The sequence below is a fragment of the Falco naumanni genome, chromosome 8 (genome assembly GCF_017639655.2).
Source record: "Falco naumanni isolate bFalNau1 chromosome 8, bFalNau1.pat, whole genome shotgun sequence".
Classification (NCBI taxonomy): Eukaryota; Metazoa; Chordata; class Aves; order Falconiformes; family Falconidae; genus Falco; species Falco naumanni.
The window spans coordinates 16,700,411-16,719,198 of record NC_054061.1 but is presented as its reverse complement, the minus strand read 5'-3'; the positions used below and the strand labels follow the sequence as shown (position 1 = coordinate 16,719,198).

The 18,788-nt window shown below is 44.5% G+C and overlaps 1 protein-coding gene across 2 annotated transcripts in view; it reads right to left on the bottom strand.

Annotated features, from left to right (window-relative positions):
• Window positions 1-18,788, bottom strand: part of WWC1 (WW and C2 domain containing 1) — a 73,702-nt gene that overhangs the window by 38,082 nt on the left and 16,832 nt on the right. The window contains exon 2 of one of the 2 annotated variants that reach the window (XM_040603030.1): window positions 693-802. The exons of the other annotated variant lie outside the window; for it this stretch is intronic. Coding sequence (XP_040458964.1) covers window positions 693-802 — 110 coding nt within the window. The remainder of the gene's footprint in view (window positions 1-692; window positions 803-18,788) is intronic. 2 annotated transcript variants of the gene reach the window in all.

Below are 18,788 nucleotides of genomic sequence, written 5' to 3'. Positions count from 1 at the left end.
ATTTGTTCTAGCAAAACCCAATACACATTTCCTAACAATGTCTGTATTGATATATCAAATTCTGTATTTTCTTATAATTTGAAAGAGCTTATAAAGCCTAACACTTCTGGTCTATCAAGCAATCTAACAAAGAGAGTAAGCGGTGGCTTAGTTTGAGGATACAATATAAAAACATTAATAGCCTGAACTAAACTCTTTTCCAACTTGCACACCTCTCAGGATATCCCAAGCCTACTCAAGAGCTTCCTCTTGAGTAAAGGCAGTGCAAACCCTTGCAGCAAAGGGAGCTCAGGCAGTCATTCGTGTTATCCCTGCCAGGAGAATTAACACAAGACCTTTGCACTGTTTCCAATGGTCTTGCCACAAGGACACATTCCAGGCTAAGAACAAACTCCAGATCATTGTCACCTAGTCAGACTCCTCAGCAGAGCCAAATCTTGCAGAGGTGTGTCCCACAGCATTAGCTTGAACATGACTGATGATCTGAAGACTGCAAACCAAAAGGTTTCAAATTCCTGTTGTAGAGAGAGAAGTAACTTGTACAATGGAGAAGGACAGGATTTGATTTCACGAGCTGCAGAGCTCATCTACCCTAAAACACACTGTTAGCGATTTTGTGGTTTTGTGTTCAGTATATTTTAACACAGGCACAAAACAATCACTCCGCAAAAATACAATAATGTGTCACTTACTGGTGTTGTGGTCTATGTAATAAACTCCAACCTGAGGGTCATAAGCTTCTTCCCATCCTAATGGTAATTCATCACTAATGCAGTCTGCAAAGGTTAGTGGTTTAGTATACCTGAAATGCAAAATAATATTTTGGATGAATAAACGAAGTCCCATATGTCTATTCCAAACAACTGACCAGAAAGCAAGTACCACAAGGGCTTCACTGTAGAAAACAAAGAAAGTTGAAAACTATTTTAAAGCTTTTGTTCTTATCAAATAATACTGCAAAAACTCTTCCCTTTCTTCATCTGAAGTTACAGCAAGATGAACTCATTCCGACAGAGCTGCCGAGCCTTGCCTGGCTCGGCCAGTATTCACTCAACAAAGGAACATTAAGAACTTTGCCAGAAACAATCCTCGTCTCTCAAGTGAAAGAACAAGATGACTGTTTGCAGGCAAGTCCTGTATCAAAAATATGTAGACAAGAAGGAGCAAGATGAGAAATGCAATTTGCATAGCATGAATAATTAAGACTGCAGAATCAATAGCAAGTGCTGAGGACTGTGGGACCACTTGTCATGTAACTCCACTCATTTGCATTGCAATATGTTCTGTTTCATTAATGACAAACTAGATTAGTTTCTCAGTATCACAAAAAAGTGTAACCCACTCTGTCCAAATGAGGAAGTATTTCCACAATACTGCTCTGATGAGGTGTTTTTTTTATTAGAGACCACATCCAGCAATGACCTGAAGGCTTGTAAGGCTAAAAAAAAAAAGCTTAGAGTACCTACTCCTTGAGTAACTCCACAGATTTCAGTCACCACAACCATACCCCTTTCCTCCCTTTGACTCTAACGAGGTTCAGCTTGTGCTAACAAAACTACTAACCGACAACAGCACTGCAGGGAGGCACAAGGCAGGAAGGATTAAGCTGGCAGGTATCTCACAGAGCCAGCTGCCAAAAGCATAATATGCCACAGGCCCACAGCCCCACCACACCACACGCGGCGTATCTGGAAGGAGGGCCACGACTTCGCGTTGGGGCCCATGAGCCTGAACTACCTTTGGGTAGAGGGCACGGGACATCTGTGAACCACCACAGCCCCTCTCGAGCAGTTACGCTGCACATACTATGAGCAACTGGGTCATAAAAGCAGCCATGGAGCTGTATCGCACCGTGCCACGTGCGAGCAGCATGCCCCAGGAAGGTAAGGTGGCTAAGAGGACAAGTTTCCAACCCACTGCAAGAGACTGAACAGGTTTGTGGAAAGTCTTTCATATCCAAAGGTAATTCAGCAGGGCTAGCAGATAAAGAGTTTTATTAAGTTTTAAGCACACTTGAGCATGCTTCATCTGCAGACACACAGCAACAAACTGGTAGCCCCATATTAATAACTTACAGTCACTCATCAGCGAGCAGGGGAATTTGAGGAAAAAGCCTCCAACCATAAGAGGTTCAACATAAAATCAGTGTTTAATGACTAACATAATTTCTCCCACAAAACATGACCTGGAAGTCTGGTACACGGTAAGAACGAGGTGGGAACATTTCTGTAAGGCCTATGTAAGCCACTGAGATCTCTACTTACCTGCTGTTGCATTTCACTTTTAACACATTGCCTTTGCCATCTACAGCGTGCTTGAACCACTGTTTTCTCAGAAAATTTCAATTTAATTTAGTGTTCTTGCAGTGCAAAAAACCTGAGCTTCACAACACAGAACTGTGCAACTTTCTCAACAAATTTTCACTGAAAGGGTTATTTTTACTATTCTTAATCTAGACTGTGTACCAAAAGCATGTTTGTCTAGAAAATAGAGATTACCTGAAAATAAAATAGAATCTCAATACTTCTGATTGCTATCCTTTATCCCATGTTTTTCCCTGTGGACCAAGCTGTTCCCCAGCCTGAGTACCCAGTATGTGCTGCTCCGAGTTGATCAAGTCGAAAATGTACAAGGGTAAAAATGCAGAGCAATGTCAGACACAAGCAACTCTCTAGAGATACTACAGATGGAAAGTGCAGTTGCAAACATGTCGGCCATTTTAACTTAAAACATTAGGATTAGCACCTTCACCTCTCTGAAAATGGCATCTCCTTTTATTCAACATTAGCAGTTCATGTGGACACAGGCCAGGGAGAGGAGAGGAATGGAGCAGTGCTGAACGCTGGATTATGGAGGACCTGCTCCCATCCCTCAGAGGGGCACAGACATGCTGGGACAATGACAGGTAATGGGGAACACAGCTGGCCCTGCCCAGTGCCCAGCACCTCTGCTGTGCTACACCGCAGGGACGGCCACCAGCTGAGCTGCTGTGGGCACAGCACGGTGCTGCAGACCACTGCCCGCACAATGCCTGAGCACACGTGCCAACCCACCCCAGGCAGCGGCACATCAGTGGCCTCTCTGTCCCGGCACCCATAGAGATGCTCCTGAGGGCACCTTCTCCTGCAAGCCCACCAAAACAAACGCAGAAAAACCTCAGTGTCTTCAGGACAGCCATGCATTTGTGAAAAATAAAGCAAAAAGACAACCACAAGAACTGGTCTCCACTTATTTTCTTGCAACTTCAGAATCAAGCTGATTTTTAAAAGCTGTCAAGGGCTGGTCTCAACTTCAAACACATCAGGAAAACCAGCATGATGATACTTCAGCATAACTGGTGAGGACTTGTGTTGTAGTAATTATTTGATTGCCCTGAGAAGCACAGCATTGTTCTTCCTTGGACAAATATTTAAAAAAATTGAGTGAAAAGTTTTCACCTGTAGTCTATGATAAAGCTTAGAGTTAGTGCTTATTAGATGTCATCTGGGACAAGGAAAAGGAGGAAAGGTTGGTATTTATTTGTAAAATTACATTTAAAGTCAGGAGTAGTGTGTGCCATCTAGGCCACGCAAAGTCCAAGTGGTCTTTTCCAGTGCATCATTTGATTAGTAACACTGAAAATATTGCTGCGAATGATTGCTGGTTTGCTACTTCTATAGAGAGCTTTGTAAGAGGAGGTGTAATTTCATCCTGGGTTTGCACAGTCTCTAACCCTGCGCACCAGCTTCCATTCAGCCCTACAGATTAATTAAACCAGAAACCATGCATTTCCCATTTCCCAGCTACAGTGCACACCATTTTTGGCGATTGATCCAAGCAAACATCCCTCAACTTGGAGCAGTAATTAAACCCATACTTAAAGTACATTACGTGAGTGTATGCTGCAGGTATAAAATATACTTTGGTATTACATACCGAGTGGTATTTTCTGCGGCAGAATTCTGCTCAAGAATCACAGCTAAGATTAAAATCAAACTTCTATATTTTATTTTTTATAACCAGCATGGAGCTGCACTGTCAGCTCCAGGACTTCAGACTACTTTCATCAGGGAATGGCACTGTAGTGCCAGCTTTGAAGGTCCAAACTCATAAAGCTTCTGCTCAGCTTTTGTCCATTCCTATTTTGCTAGAAGCAGCTGAATTCCTTCTAGATGTGCTCAGGAACTGTCAGACTTGATAGGAAGCCAGAAACAAGCAATTGAAGGATGCATATTCCTATTTTCCCACATGAAGTGCAATGCATGAACTGCATCCGGCCAGTTCTTTCAGTTGGAGTTTTGGAAAAACGGGAGAAAAAGCAAGGCACGATCAGTCTGCTACAGCAATGACACAAGCCAGCTGGAGAATTGCCAGTTAGTAGAGCTTATAAACTGACAGTATTTTCACCTTTGAGATTCCTATTTTCAGCATATCTCACAAGGAGCACCCACCACCAAGCATGGACTAGTGCTGTCCTCCCTGGCTGCTCGCAACCTTGCAACCATTCCATTCGTACAGAGGAGTAAGTACTCATATTACAGGAGAAATCTGTCATTCCACTAGCTAACAGAAGAGTAATTAGTTTTAGAATTAAAGAGTAATTCCATTTGTTACAGGCAACATATGTTGTATACCTATTTCCCCAAATAACTGCAGCTTATAACCAAGTTACTTACTCTTCTAAACTCCTGCTCCTTGCTGTTGTGGGAAAAACTGGCACAAAGCAGCAATGCTACAATTACAGAGAAAAGACATGTAATATGTGTTGTATTCAGCATATAAATAAAGCATAAAAAGGAAAAGGAGATTATTTTTTCCTTCTTTTAAGATAGGATTTTAGGGGTTTATATGAAGACTGAAACAAATCAATATTCCAGAAGGGGTCTAACATCAAGCATCTCCCTAAGCACGCTCACAAAGTAGCATGACAGATTAAACGAGCAAAAGGTAAAGTTTCCTTCTCACAGCAAAGCGTGATTCAGTTAGTATATTATTTCTGCATAAAACAGGCCTGTTTCTGCATTTGGGAAGTTAAAGCTAGGGCACATCTACAGAACTATTTCTTTTGAAACATCTTCTTTGCAATTCACAAAGCTTCCTATCAGACTTGGAAAAATCTCATCAACTCAGTCAAACCATGTTACCATATAAGAGGCCTGCTCTGCAGGCTAGATTCAAAGCAGCAATCTAGAAGAACGGACCCTCTTCACCCACTGCACTTATAACTAAGGAAGGAAACCTACAAAATGGTTTATACATTCCTTACCCTTCTCCATTAGGAAAATCTTCAGATACATGCAGCCAGTATTCAAAAGAAAGCAAGGTACCCAAAAGTTCAGAAAATCCTGACTTTGCTGATCCCCAGTCACAAAGAGGGAACCCAATGCAGAAAATGTCTGTAGGTATAGCATTTTTTATTAAACCCAAACTGTTTGCATTAAGAGACTACACTTTCAGACACATGAGTTAGTCTAAATCTTCCAGCCACGCTCGCTTTGCTCTGCAGACCAGAACTACCCCTGAAGCACTCCATCTGCTTCTAAGCTGGAGGCTAAACTTGGTGTGGAGTTTCCACAAGAGAAGCCATCCTGAGCTAGAGAAGATATCTGTACATCATACCTAACTCTGGCCTTCTAGCTCACCAAGAAGTAACTCACGTGTTCATCTCCTACCAACTCACCGGTATCTCATGTTCATCCTACCTGCGACTGTCCTTCCCCCATGACCTAAGTTTTAACCAGGGTCATTTTTAGGAACACTTACGAACATTTTGAAAAAGACACATCAACCTAGATTTATCAATTTCCATCATATTTTCTTAGTTTCCAATATGTTATTTTTTCACCTGATTTCATTCAAGAAATACAAATTTACATGAAAAACTGGGTAACCTCAGCACCCACCGCACACAGCAAGTCAAGGACACAGTTTCAGAAACTAATCCTGGTAACAGAGGTAGAAGATAACAGCATCACCCAGCTTCCTAACCCAAGAAGTACCTTTTGGTCTTCAGGCAGAAGCAGGCTGAGGGAAAAGCCACTGCCCACCCACCGGCCAGCAAGCATACCGAGACACTTCCATCTTTGCAAAACGTTTGCCCCCAATAGCTCAAGTATTTGTACATCAAATGATGTTCAAATCCCGCTCCCACAGCAGGAAACAAAGTTAAGATTCCTACCTCTAGTTTGTAAGTCACATCATTTTTAAATGAGAAGGGTTTCTATATTTCTTATTTTTGATCTATCACCTTCAGCTTCTTTCGCAGATAAAACTGGAAGCCAATGTTATCATGTGCAAACACTATTAAATGGAAACTTGCTCATCTCAGATTCAGAAATCCTTTCTATAGTCTTCAACTCCACTGTTGTCAATCAAAAACCTCATTACACAGGAAACTGAAGGCAAATAATCCTTGTATAACAAGTTTTTGATTGACAGAAGGTTTGTTAAACATGGCTGTACAGAGGTTCCTGACGGGAGCAGGAGATGGGTGAACTGTGCCACTTAGGAATCTGGAGTTAATACTACAAAGGTAACAGAAATCAGTTCTGAACTTCTTAAACCAGGAAATGTTATTTTTGTAATTATTGGATTTCAGTGCCAACTGGCGGCCTACAGCAATCTAGCAAACCCACATGCAGCTTTTTAGTTACGCTCATGGCTCTAAGTACGTATGTGCATGTACGTATATGTGCCGACAGCAGAGTGCTTGGGTCAACCAAGACGTTTAAGCATTTACAAACCAACAGTGGTTTGCCAGTTTCTATGCTGTACATAAACCCACTTAATCCCTATGTTTGCAGGGTTCCTCAAAACCCCCTAACACAGTAAAGCCATATAAACAGTACAGACTTATTTTAATTAGTTCAGTACAGATCACATGGCCTTATACAAAATCCTTCATGACTCTATACGGGTGAAAATACAGACCGGGGGATTTCCTACAGTTTACTGTACTGACAGCAGCAGCTCACAGCAGAAGGAACAAAGGTAGTACCTGGATCACTCAGGACTTTCATGTCAGCTCTTCGCAGAGCTACAGCATTAGCCACCGGAGCTAACAGCTTAACAGCTCCGTTTGTTCCTCCCCTTCCACCCCGCACTCACAGGTACACAGCGAGTGTTATGTCGCATACAGGTTCCATGGGCAAGACGTCAGGCAAGGTAACAAATTACGACTCCTGGCAGATACTTCCACTACCACCATTTCCCTTACACAACCGAACACTTTCTAAACCCAGCATTTTGTGAGAGAAGCCAAGATGTGCTACACAGACCAGGGCAGAGAATGGGCTCAAAGCACCTCGATTCCAGCTGCAGTGCTGGGGTAGCTGCACACGAGATCCCCGTGGGTCTGAGTTTTGAGGAACCTGTTAATAGGTCCAGCTCCTACTGTAACTCAGAAGGCTGCTGCAAGAATCACTGCCAGGAGGCTCGACACAATAACATACAAGCTTCTTTGTTTTTAATGAGGTCATCCCATTCTCAAGACAGATGATTATTTTTAAACTTTAGCATAGAAAAACCTATCACTTTGCAGACAAATTTTCTAGGACTACAGCAATCTCCTCCTCGCAAAAGCTTTCAAAAATAGACTCCTACACATTTATTACTCAACTTGGTGATCCAGCCCTCAAACACACCAGGGCTATTCATCACTATAGTAACTATTTTCCCTGGGAGCATCTTCCCTCACAGCAGGGAGAATTGCCTTTGGAGGCTGAAGGTGTGGCAGTAAAGAGGCCCTGTTTTACGACCTTGCTGGCAAAGCTTTCCTCGCCCCATCACCGCACACCTGGGCACGACTAAACACTCCCTTGGATTCCCACTCCAACTGCAATTTAGGGAAAAGGTGATGAGAACATATGCCCAGCAGCCAGCGTCCTCAGCAGTGACACAACAGGCAGCTCTGGCCAAACAGTACCCTCAATTGTGCCAAAACCTCAGCACCTGCAGTGGGTTTAGAGGGGGAGACCTCCACAGCAAGCAGAGCAGAAAGAAGTTCATTCAGGACCACCATAAACAGACAAGAACTATGAATGGGAACGTGCTTCCCAGGTGACAAGGAGAAGCCTTTAAGAAGCTTCTCAAATTTGTGATCTTTTCTTAACTATGGTTCAAGGAGTCTGATGAGAGATCAAATACGGTATTTCAAAGTTTTGGAAGATGGATGTTATTCCAAAACCCACGCAAAGGGACAGTCACCCTAAACTTGTAGTTACCCCAAAGAGATATCATTTCAATGACTGTCAGTAGCTACAGCATTGCAGCCTGGTCCTGGCCTTGCTGTGATAAAGGATAACTAAGAACAGAATTACACCCCTGACACTAGAAATGGAGTCAAGTCTGAGAAAAACAGTTTATTTGAAGTTGTTGCTGTAAACCAAACAAATTTACTTAAATTACAATGTAAACATCACCAATAGCAACGCCCTAAAAAAGCCAACACAACATCTCAAGCAACTCAGACTGCAGAGCTGTTTTCTTTTCAGAAGTGGTTTCCTTTGTTGCCATGGTTATTGAGCATCTTCTCAGCCTCCCAAAGATCTCTTTCATCTGGTGTCTCCTCCTGGCCCCTGACACTCCATGCACTAGGCCACCTCTGTGGTAAGTGAACCCAACATCTATCCACATGGCTTATTTTCCAAGCTATTATAATTTTAATCAGTTTTACTGACACTTAAGAACTCAGTGATGCCCTCTCTGGCCAGGACATGAGAACAACCCCTGCACCTCACTAAGGTGATCTTCAGTTGTATGTAATTTGCCAATTTAGACCCTCTACTTCTTTCACATGAGTGGGTAACATCCAAATTGTTCTTTCTATACAGAAATTAGTCACATGCTGCCCAAGTAGGTGCTACACAAAGCAGATCAGGAGACACCAAAGACACTTGAAGTCAGGCAACAGCCTGTATTTTGAGCATTCCAAACATAAATACATTTATACCTTTAATAGTAATACATTTCTGTTACTCAAACAGATTCATGGAAGCATTGAGCTATATAATACACAATTTACCACCCCACCAGCCAGAACAAGCATGCCTAGTACGTTTCATCCTAAGTTAGCTGCTTGCTTGTTCTACTTCTGAAAATGCTTGCATGTTTACAAGCTCTACTTTGCACACAGTGACAGTCTGTTTGCCCATGCATTTCTTTACAGTACAGATCATTTACTCCTGGAAGCAAAGAACTACTAAGCTATTTGCAAGAAGACTATCAAAAACCACTTACAGATTTTTAGATCATTCCCAGAGATTAACAAACTGGTTCTGCTAGCAGGAGAGAGGCAGGAGGTCAGTCATACCTTCTTAATCACTCAAATACAAAATTCCTGGGATAGTTCAAGGTTAAAAAGTCAGGAAATGGGAGCTGAGGCTTCTCACAACATTAACTTGCCTGCCAGCCTGTATATCCTGCAAACTTTCCTGAACTGATTAAGCAGAAACAATATAAAAGAGTAAGGTACAGCTTGATGAGAAGAGTGCAGCACTACTAAATTAAAAGCATGCAAAAGTTGGAATTTAACTATGCAAGTAATTCAAATGTCTCTAGTTTTAAATAGTTGAGGTTGTTTTTTTTAAGCTTGACTTCAGTTCCAGGATGAGAAGCAGCTTGCCACCTGCACAGCCTGAATAGATTAACTAAACCCAAGTCAGCTCTCTCTTCACCCAGAGGTTCAACTGTTCTCAAAGAAGGGGACTGGTCACTTCACAGTAAGGGGTAAATTGCCAAACATCCAGGCAGAGTAGTTAGACTAGTTTCTTGACATATTTGGGAGATTATGAACTGGAAGGCTTGTCTCTGTTCTTACAGCTTGCACTCCTACTTCTCTGAAAGGCTGCCTATAGTGTGGGTGGCAGCAGTTTACATTGGCAAGATGCCTCCAGATAAAGAGGTGTATAAGACAGACTCCCCCCCCACAATACAGCTACTGTAGCAGGGAACCAATAGCTGCTGTCAGAAAAAGATAAATATTTGAGATTTTGGCAATGAGGGAAGTATTGAACAATTGCTGTACCTTCACATTCAGGAACACGTTATCCCATGGACAATGGCATGCAAAGACAGGCAGTGGCAGCAGAGTGAGCACTGGGTTGACTGTTTGGATGTCTGTAAGGAGGAACAGATTTGTGGTTTACCCCACAGACTTCATCGGGCACTGAATTTTCACTTCATGCACGGTGAATGAAAACCTTAATTCTAACAGAAGCAACAGATGTTGCTGTATTTCTCATCAGCATGTTGTACTGTGAAAAAGAGCAATATGATAGTGAATACCTCCTGCAACACTACCAGCTCCTGTGCCCTTTATGCACATTGTATTTGAAGTGGGAAAATAGTGATGCTGTCCTAGAATTGTCTAGACTCATCCAGGTTCCCTAGTCTACCCAATATACAAACCAAACATTGCTGGTATGGAAATGTATTTAAAAAAGGGCAAGGGAAGCACAGGAGGCTGGTTTTACATGCACGTGGTTTGTATGCTGCCCCCTGGTTCACCTCCCACTAGCACTGGGCTAATTGCTAACTGCACAGCCGCTTCAGTAGGACTGCCTGCTCACCGTTTCTGCATTATAAACATTCTTATTGAGTTATATAGCTATTTGATGTTCCCAGTCCCAAAGAGCAAGATGAGCAGGGTCTTTGCCCTCCATCACTTGCAGCACATAGTCTAGGCAAGCAGCAAGCCATCACCACAGCCTCTTCTGCTCTTTGCCCTAAGATCGGCTGCAGCCACTTAGCTTTTATGCAATACCTAGGTCAGTTCTGCAAACATTACTTAACTGCTTTCTGATCTGACAGCAGCCTTTCAACTTGGAGATCTTGTCCAGATAGAGCTTAATCCAGCTACACATAGGAAGCTACAAAGTGAAGCAAACCCCAAAGAAGCCCAAGTGCCATCACAGGAGGACATGGGCCCCCTTCAATGCTGCTGTAAACTCAGCAGTACCAGGTATGAGCAGGAATATTTCTGGTTGCCTGTAAGGATCAGAGGAGATGCCTGGTCAAGATGTGGAGCAGTGGAAAACACAGAACAACAAAAATCCCTCCAGTTGCAAAGCAACTGTGAATTCCAGATACAGAACACGTACTTAAGCATTGCCCTGCAAACTGTAACCCATGCCACATTCTTCAAGAGAAGCAAACCAAAAGTATTTCAACAGACTCAGTCTTACAGGTTAGCACTGAGAATAGCCTTTGGAAATGAAGGCATGGCACCTCACTTCTGCTCCAAAGAGAAGAAAGCCCAGGTTAGGCAGCACTCGGCTCATGGATGCAGCGACTGCTGAAGCACATAAGCAGCTGGAGTTCATAGTTATCAGCTTTACTATCTACTGTGGCTATTAATGTTGATGCAATAACTCCTCAGTTCCTGAAAAGTCATACTGTATAAAAATAAACACAAATGTCAAAACAAGAACAGATGTCTAGAACAACCTCAGAATAGTAAGGATTTAGGAGATGTGAAGAGTTAGAAGCATAAGATAACGAGTATAAAGCTAATAGGTTTAGTAACTTTTCATCCAAAGTAACAAAGCCTTGATTTACTATGTAGTTAACCCATTAAAAAAATATTCCAAACTGTGTTTATAGACAGAACTGTACAAAGCACAAAAAATAGCTCAGTACTTCACACATTGCAAGGGAGTCAATAGAAATCAACAACTATTGAAGTTTGTTCGCTCATTTGAGGACAGCAAAAATGAGATTTGCATCACCAAGTGAGTTTAATTGATTTACTCTTACAAACATCGTTTATTTTGAATGATCCACTATCAATATATTTTGCAAACAGATTAAATTTGTGTTAACACAGAAGCTATTACGCCACTTGCTCTTTGCATTACCCTTCCCCAACTACCTCGTGCAGCTCAGAGCCCACTGCCAGTCCATCTGCCAGCTCCGAAGTGACACAAGCAGCCTGCCGAAGATCTGCAATCCCAGCACTCGGCTCAGGAAGACAGAAAACAGTCCATTTGCAGAGAGGCGCAGGCCAGAGACTCAGGGACCACAGCTCAGATCAAACTGGGAGAAGGATCGTGGTTTTGGTATTCTCTACTTTCAAGACCCTGAACCAGTGCCACCACTAAGGTGAAAGCCTTCTTCAGGTTCCAGACAAACGCGGACTTAATCACAGGCAAAGCCAAACATACCGGCACCATGGCATCTTGAAACCGGGCAGCTACTCATAGCACCCCTTCCAATTCCCAGCTGCCAGGCTGGGGGTGGCGAGGGACACCCCCGCGCCCAGGGAGCCTGCAGCTGGAAGAGGGCTGCCCCTTCCCTTCTGAAACACCAGCCCACAGCCAACTGTCTCCTCCGGGGACACCGGGCTCATAGAAGACCCTTTCCCTCTTCTTTGCACAGAATTTACACAGCCACAGGAAAAATAAATGAGTTCTCCTAAAGCATTCCAGATTGGTGTATGAGACAAAGGGGACGGTAACTCTGGAATTCAGTACGTTTCATTACACTGGGCCGCCTTGTCTCCTGCCCAGGAGAAGCATTTCAGTCTTACTCAAAATTTAAAAAATTTGAGACAAATCCCAGAAGCAACATGTCATTTTCAGATTTTAAGGGAGAACTCCTTATGAAAAATTCATTTCCCAAGAATGTTTACAACTCAAATATCATCGCAGGGAGTATTATCTGAGGATCTCTATGAACACAAGCTCACGGATCTAAGCGGTATCAATTGTTTAAAGAGGATGTAAGCAGAAGGGCTCAGCAGTTAAGAACAAGCAATAAGTGATATCCTGATCACAAATTATAATTGGTTGCCAAAATTGCAAGGTGGCATCTTTAAACATGAGCATGCATGTGTGTAAAAAAGTCATCTTTTACCACGGAGTGACTGACAGTTACTTTGTTGTAAAGGCCTTGTGGAGAAGACTGCTAGATGGTTTGGCCTGAGGTAGTTAACCAAGCCGCTACCTAATGCAGTGTACCATACTTTTTATTTTTTAACGTCCAGTACACATTTACAGAGGTATCAGGAATGAAAAGCTCTTTAGTTATTCCTCAGATCAAAATGCACAGCATTTCTTTCCACTAAGTGAAGAAACAGCATACATACTGCTTCACCACTGCTGTGCACAATTTATGGTCTAGGTATGTGCCGCAGACACACGTTACATAGTCTTACTACTAATATTTAGCTACTAATTTACTTTATTGTATGAGAAAGGAGCACTGGAACCTTCTTCCAAAGGAACAACCTTCCTCTTTCCAATAGACTCCGGTGAAGGTGACTAAAAAACACCTTAGACTGTTTATGCCTTGTTGATATCGCTGTATTCCTACTCATCCCATCCCTACTTCTTTATACAACAGATGTGTAAAACTGACTTGGACCTTGAAAGATTATCAAGTCCTGACATGAAAGTTAAGTAAACTACCCTAATTCCCTTCAGAAGCAATAAAACATACTTTGAAATGTATGAGAAATACATTTCATAATCAGAAATATTCTAGACAAAAGAAATAATATCAATGGTCTTAGCATATTATCTTCACTTTGGTGTGCTGAAGCTTCTTACTGTTACAAAATCCATCTTTCACCATAGTCAGTCTCTCACCCTTCCAGAGAGTCAACTCTGCTAGCAATGCCTCCAAACTTTGGAAAAAAAATAGCAATCTTCTTCCACATTTAAAAGAAAAGTCCAGATTTATAGCACTCCCTCTCAGGAAAGAGCAAAAGGTTGCAACTTTTCATAAAACAAAATACAATACAATCAGAGTAACCCAAGACGACTAAATTCTGGCTTTGGTAACGACATTTATAACCTTACCGACATCAATGCAATAGTACAGGAAAGAGTTTCACCTCAGAAGTGGCAGAGCTAACAAGAACATACAGGACCTCCTACATCCACGTTAAGTGACTGAGATGTAGGTCCTTGTGAGAAGACAACCAGCATTCTGCTAGAGCCAAGCTGAGAGCAAGCCAGTGGTCCTGCAAGCAAATCACTCCTCAGAAACCCAGGTCACAAACTCTGCACTGGATATTAGTAGGTGGGTTAGCATTTAACCTCCCTCAATTTTAATTGTAACAGAATGCCTGGTGGTTATTGTCTCATTACTAGTGCTTTCAAGGTTTATTATGATAGCCTGACAAAAAAAAAGTTAGCTTAAAGTCTCTGAAGGTTCTGCACTTCATTCAAGTGCCTGGCTGGTATGACAGCAGAGACACCAGCTTCATTACCACCATTACCAATTGCTCCATGTTAGGAAGCAAAGGAGGTGAATCACAACAAACAGGCTGCATTTCAACCCAGCCTTTCAAGCTGGGTAAGAAAAAACCAAAGATGCTGCATTCATCTTAACTATCACAGTAAACAAAAGCTGGGGTTATGACATCAAGCTCGGACCAACAAAGCAGCTGGCTAGTAAGTCCACCAGTATTGAGAGAAATGGCATGTTCATGCCACCCTGTGCTTCGCCCAGGAGCAGCCTGTGGACACGCAGCATATTCTCTGTAACCCAGCTAGACACAGCACACACCAGTCTATCAATTCCGACACCTCCACCACTCAACAGGACCAAGCAGTACTTCCACAAGATCATCAGAGGTGACAGCAAGACTCATCACACTCCTCAGCCAGTTGATTCAGCTCATTCAACTGCGAGACAAGTCTGCACATACTACAGCAAACGGACTGCCCCAGCCAGCAGGAGTGAGCCAAGCTCCCTCTCTCAGCAGAGGCCACACCATTCCACAGTAGCTAAAAGCAGACTTCCCAAGATCATTAGCACACATCCAAATTCCTAGCACACATCTAGATCCTCTAAAACTGGAAAGGATCTGAATTTGATAAGCAAGACAAGATTTTTGCCCACATGCTCTAAGCTAAGCATTTAGAAAGGAATTATCTAAGAGACACTAGTGAACACTTGAATTCCCCAAACAAAAAACACACAGCACACAAGAGCAAGTTCATATAGCCATGGAGAGAGAGAGAGATGTTTTTACTCTATCCTTGTCAAGAGGATTTAAAAAAGCCCAATGCATTTTAAAGTATCTGCTCCCCAAGCTGCAGCAGTCTCAGCAATAAAAGCGCCACTGTCACAGTCAAGCTGTAACAGCACTTCAATTTCTTCAGGAATGAAGCATTTATCATTTTGCAGCACATATTCATAGTCATAGTAGTAAGCGCTGATTTCTTTTTTGCACTACAACAGTTCTCTATCTGTACCATGATGCTGTCCTGGGACATACTTCAGGATTAAATGCATCCAAAAAGTATTTTAAAAAAGGATTAATTTCTAGGCGATGCAGTTTCTTAACCTGAATCAGCATGTGACTGTACAAGGACATATCCTAGTACAGGGGAGGGAGGGAGATTTGTGTTTCATCTGCAGCACAAAGACATCAGCAACTGAGCCAGGCTAATGGTTTGTTGCTCCCACAAAAAGCATCTCTACCACCTTCTACCCTACGCACCCTTTCCTTGCTCCTCTTCCCAGTCCAGCAGCTCTGCCCTCACCTATTGCACCCTCCAAGCCCTTCCACAGACTGCCTCCACTTAGTAACACTACAGCAGAGCACCCAGACTTTTCTGCCAAGTGAATTTACAGTCGGGTTAGGGGGACTCCGCAGTCAATAGCATGCCAGCGACAGAGGAGTGTTAGGAACAGAAGCAGCACTGGGGAAAACTGCACCCCCCTCTCGCCGGTTGTGATGAGCTGTCTGGCTGCTCACCAGATTTCTGGGCACCAAACTCGTAGATGAGCTTCATCTGCCATGGAATCATAATTAAAACTGGTCCTCTCCAGTGGCCCATCTTCTCCAGCTGCCAGACTTCGCCTTGCTGCTGCCTTCAGACTCATTATTACTTATAAATGAAGTGCATAGAAGCTGTCAGCCTAGAAGCTGGTCCCTCAGATTTACGCCCCCCTCGCTCACGCCAGCCCTGCGGGGCAGCGAGGGACGCCTGTGCCGGCTGCGGGGCGCGCTCCCCTGAAGACATGACAAGGAGCTGTTTGTTGGGGCTCTGCAGCCGCAGCGCCCGCTGTCAGCCCAGCCAGGCCGCACACTGCGCAGCGTGGCCAGCGCAGGAATGCGCTCGCTGACTGCACCTTTTCATCTTGATAAGGATTTTCAAGGTCATGTTCGCTTCCCTGCCGGCTCCTCCCAGGCTCCAGTGAAATCCCAAGCACGCAGCCCTGGGCCCTGGTGCGCGTTCCCACCCTCCGCGTCTCCTGGACAGCGGCACAACCTGTCGCATTCCTCCGCAGCAGTAACGCCAGCCTTCCTCCAGCCCTCCTCCTCGCTGGCAGCCGGCTCCCAGGGGAGCGACACCTCTCCCAAGGGCAAGCGGGCACAGCACCGCAGCAGCAGCTGCTCTGCCAGCAGGCCCGGCACTGCCTGTGCTGCAGGGTCAGGGTAACTCTGCAGCCAGGCTCCCGACCTCCAGGACTAACGTTTCTGAATTAAATCTTTGATATAAAAACAGGCTGCAGCCCAAGCCAAAGCCTGGAAGACTGATGGAAGGTGTCCCTGCCCATGGCAGGGGGGGTGGAACTCGATGATCATTAAGTCCGCTCCCAACCCAAACCGTTCCATGATTTTAACCAAACTTGTGGGCCAAGAGAAGGGCTCTAGTCATAGCTCACGTTGTGCAGGCTAAAGCAGGCGGCTACGCGATCTGGCAAGCCCGTCTTCAAGGGCGCTGCACGGAGGCTGCCCTTGGGGACAGCCCCTGCCACTCTGTCCCCACACCCCCAGAGCAGCCAGCCAAAGCAGCGTTGGCAGCCAAGGGGGAAGAGCTGCCTGCCAGCCCGGGGCTCAGGGGAAAGGCAGAGGTGATGGCACTGGGCCTGGGAAGCCCGTCTCCTCCGGGCACAGGGGATGCAGCCCCCTCTCCTCTGCCCAGCAGTCACTGCTGCGTGGATACAACAAGCTTAAGGACCTGCATACACTCCTTACACCACGTAAGATTTCTAGATAACTACTGAAGAATCATACATGCTGCCTGCTTACAAAGCCAGCTAATTATACAATCTGTTAAGCATGTATGCGCACACAACAGTGCTTTGAGTCATTAGAGGATGGGATTTATACTTCACTGCACGCATCTTGCTCTTTGTGAGTGCGTGCCTGGATACAGCCAAAATGAACACAAGTATCTGGAATGTCTGCAGCTCCCAGGCCAGCGCATCTGAATACAAAGCTGAGCCCTGCGAGAGTCTGGCTGGCTGCGTGTGACCCCCAGTTGCACATGTTGCTCCCCCACTGGTGTTTAAAATCCTTACTCCCTTTCTTACCACTCCCGAGCATGCAGAGTGCAGCACAATGTTTAAGCCATATTCTGAGGCTGTACGAGTGACCTTAGAGAGGAAAAAGCAGCCATGCAGGTGATGGGTTGTGAAGACAAAGAGCTCACCACCAGAGCCAGCGGCTCTGCCGGCCATACTGTGGCTGCCTGTGGGTTTAATCCCGGCAGAAGGGCCCCGGCACTCCGGCAGGCAGGGACCTTGGCTCCTACGGCAGCAGCTGCTCCTCGGCAGCCCAGCCCACACCAGATGGAGATCCCCGTCCTAGGTGTCTGCCAGACAGATAACGCCGTGGCTCACCAGAGGTGCCATCTCTTCGCTTCAGTCATTTTGCCTCCATTTACCAGTGCCCAGTTTTGCTCCCACTGATGGCGGGCAGATCCAGCACAACGCCTGTGCCCTGCCCAGCGTGCCCCCCGCGAGGCGCCCAGCGGCCCCCCGGCTGCAGCTCAGGCCGGGTCCCTTCCACGCTGTGGCACTCACGTAGCGGCCGCTGGCAAGGCTAAACCGGGCCACACAGCTCTGCCTGCGCTCAGCACTTCAGTTGGCTTTTCCTTTTATTCCTGTACGTATTAACAAAGCTTTTAGGTGCTTTTCATATAAAAACTGAGAGCAATAGCTATGTCTTCTGTGGTTTATATGATACTTCTGGCACTCCTAATTTTTAAGAGTTTCCGCCATTGAGGATTCCACTTCAGCCTCCCAGATCTCTAAATATCCAAACATTACTTGCAGGTGACTTCTATCCCCCCTAATGCAATTGGCTTAGTCTACATAGCATGTCTCCATCCCACGGGAAGCCCTATATATATACACACCAAGGAATCATATACCTATACCTTATGCTATATTTTCAAAGGGATGTACTCGGCACTGGATTTTCCATTTTTACCTTCTATGCATTGCTGTTCAGCCTGATTACTTAACATGAACTGCAAAACAGAAGGATTTTAAGCATTTGGTGCATAAGATGCAAAATATTATTCAGGGGCTTCATAACAAGTCAAGCCAAATCACCTCCATTTTCACATTTCTCTGCCCTTCAAGTCAGGGGAAGCAGGAGAAGGCACAAACTCTTTAAGAGTTTCAGGTTCATCTTGGAAAATAGGAGTTGGTCAACATCTAGTAAACACCACACCAATGTAGCAAGGTATAGTAGGGAATCACATCTATCTATACCATACCAAGTCCCAGCACCTGCTCGTCTGTAACAGGATGTTTTCTCTTTTTCAGTTTTCAACGCAGGGAATGTAACCAGGAAAAGGAGATGGTATAGATACACATACGCTCTCCTCACAAAATACACCCTCCTTATAGAGCACCCCAGCAAACAAGTCACAGGATCTGCAGGCACTTTAAGGCACAACACGTTTCACTCCCGTGATTTTCTTGTGGGGCATTTCATGCCCCAGGTCACCAGAGACATCAGCCAGAGCACACCCTGCCTTTCTGGGAGGAATGGAACAAAAGGCAGCATTACTTTCCAAAAAGCCATACTTAAGAGCCAAGTTAATTAGCAACTCAAC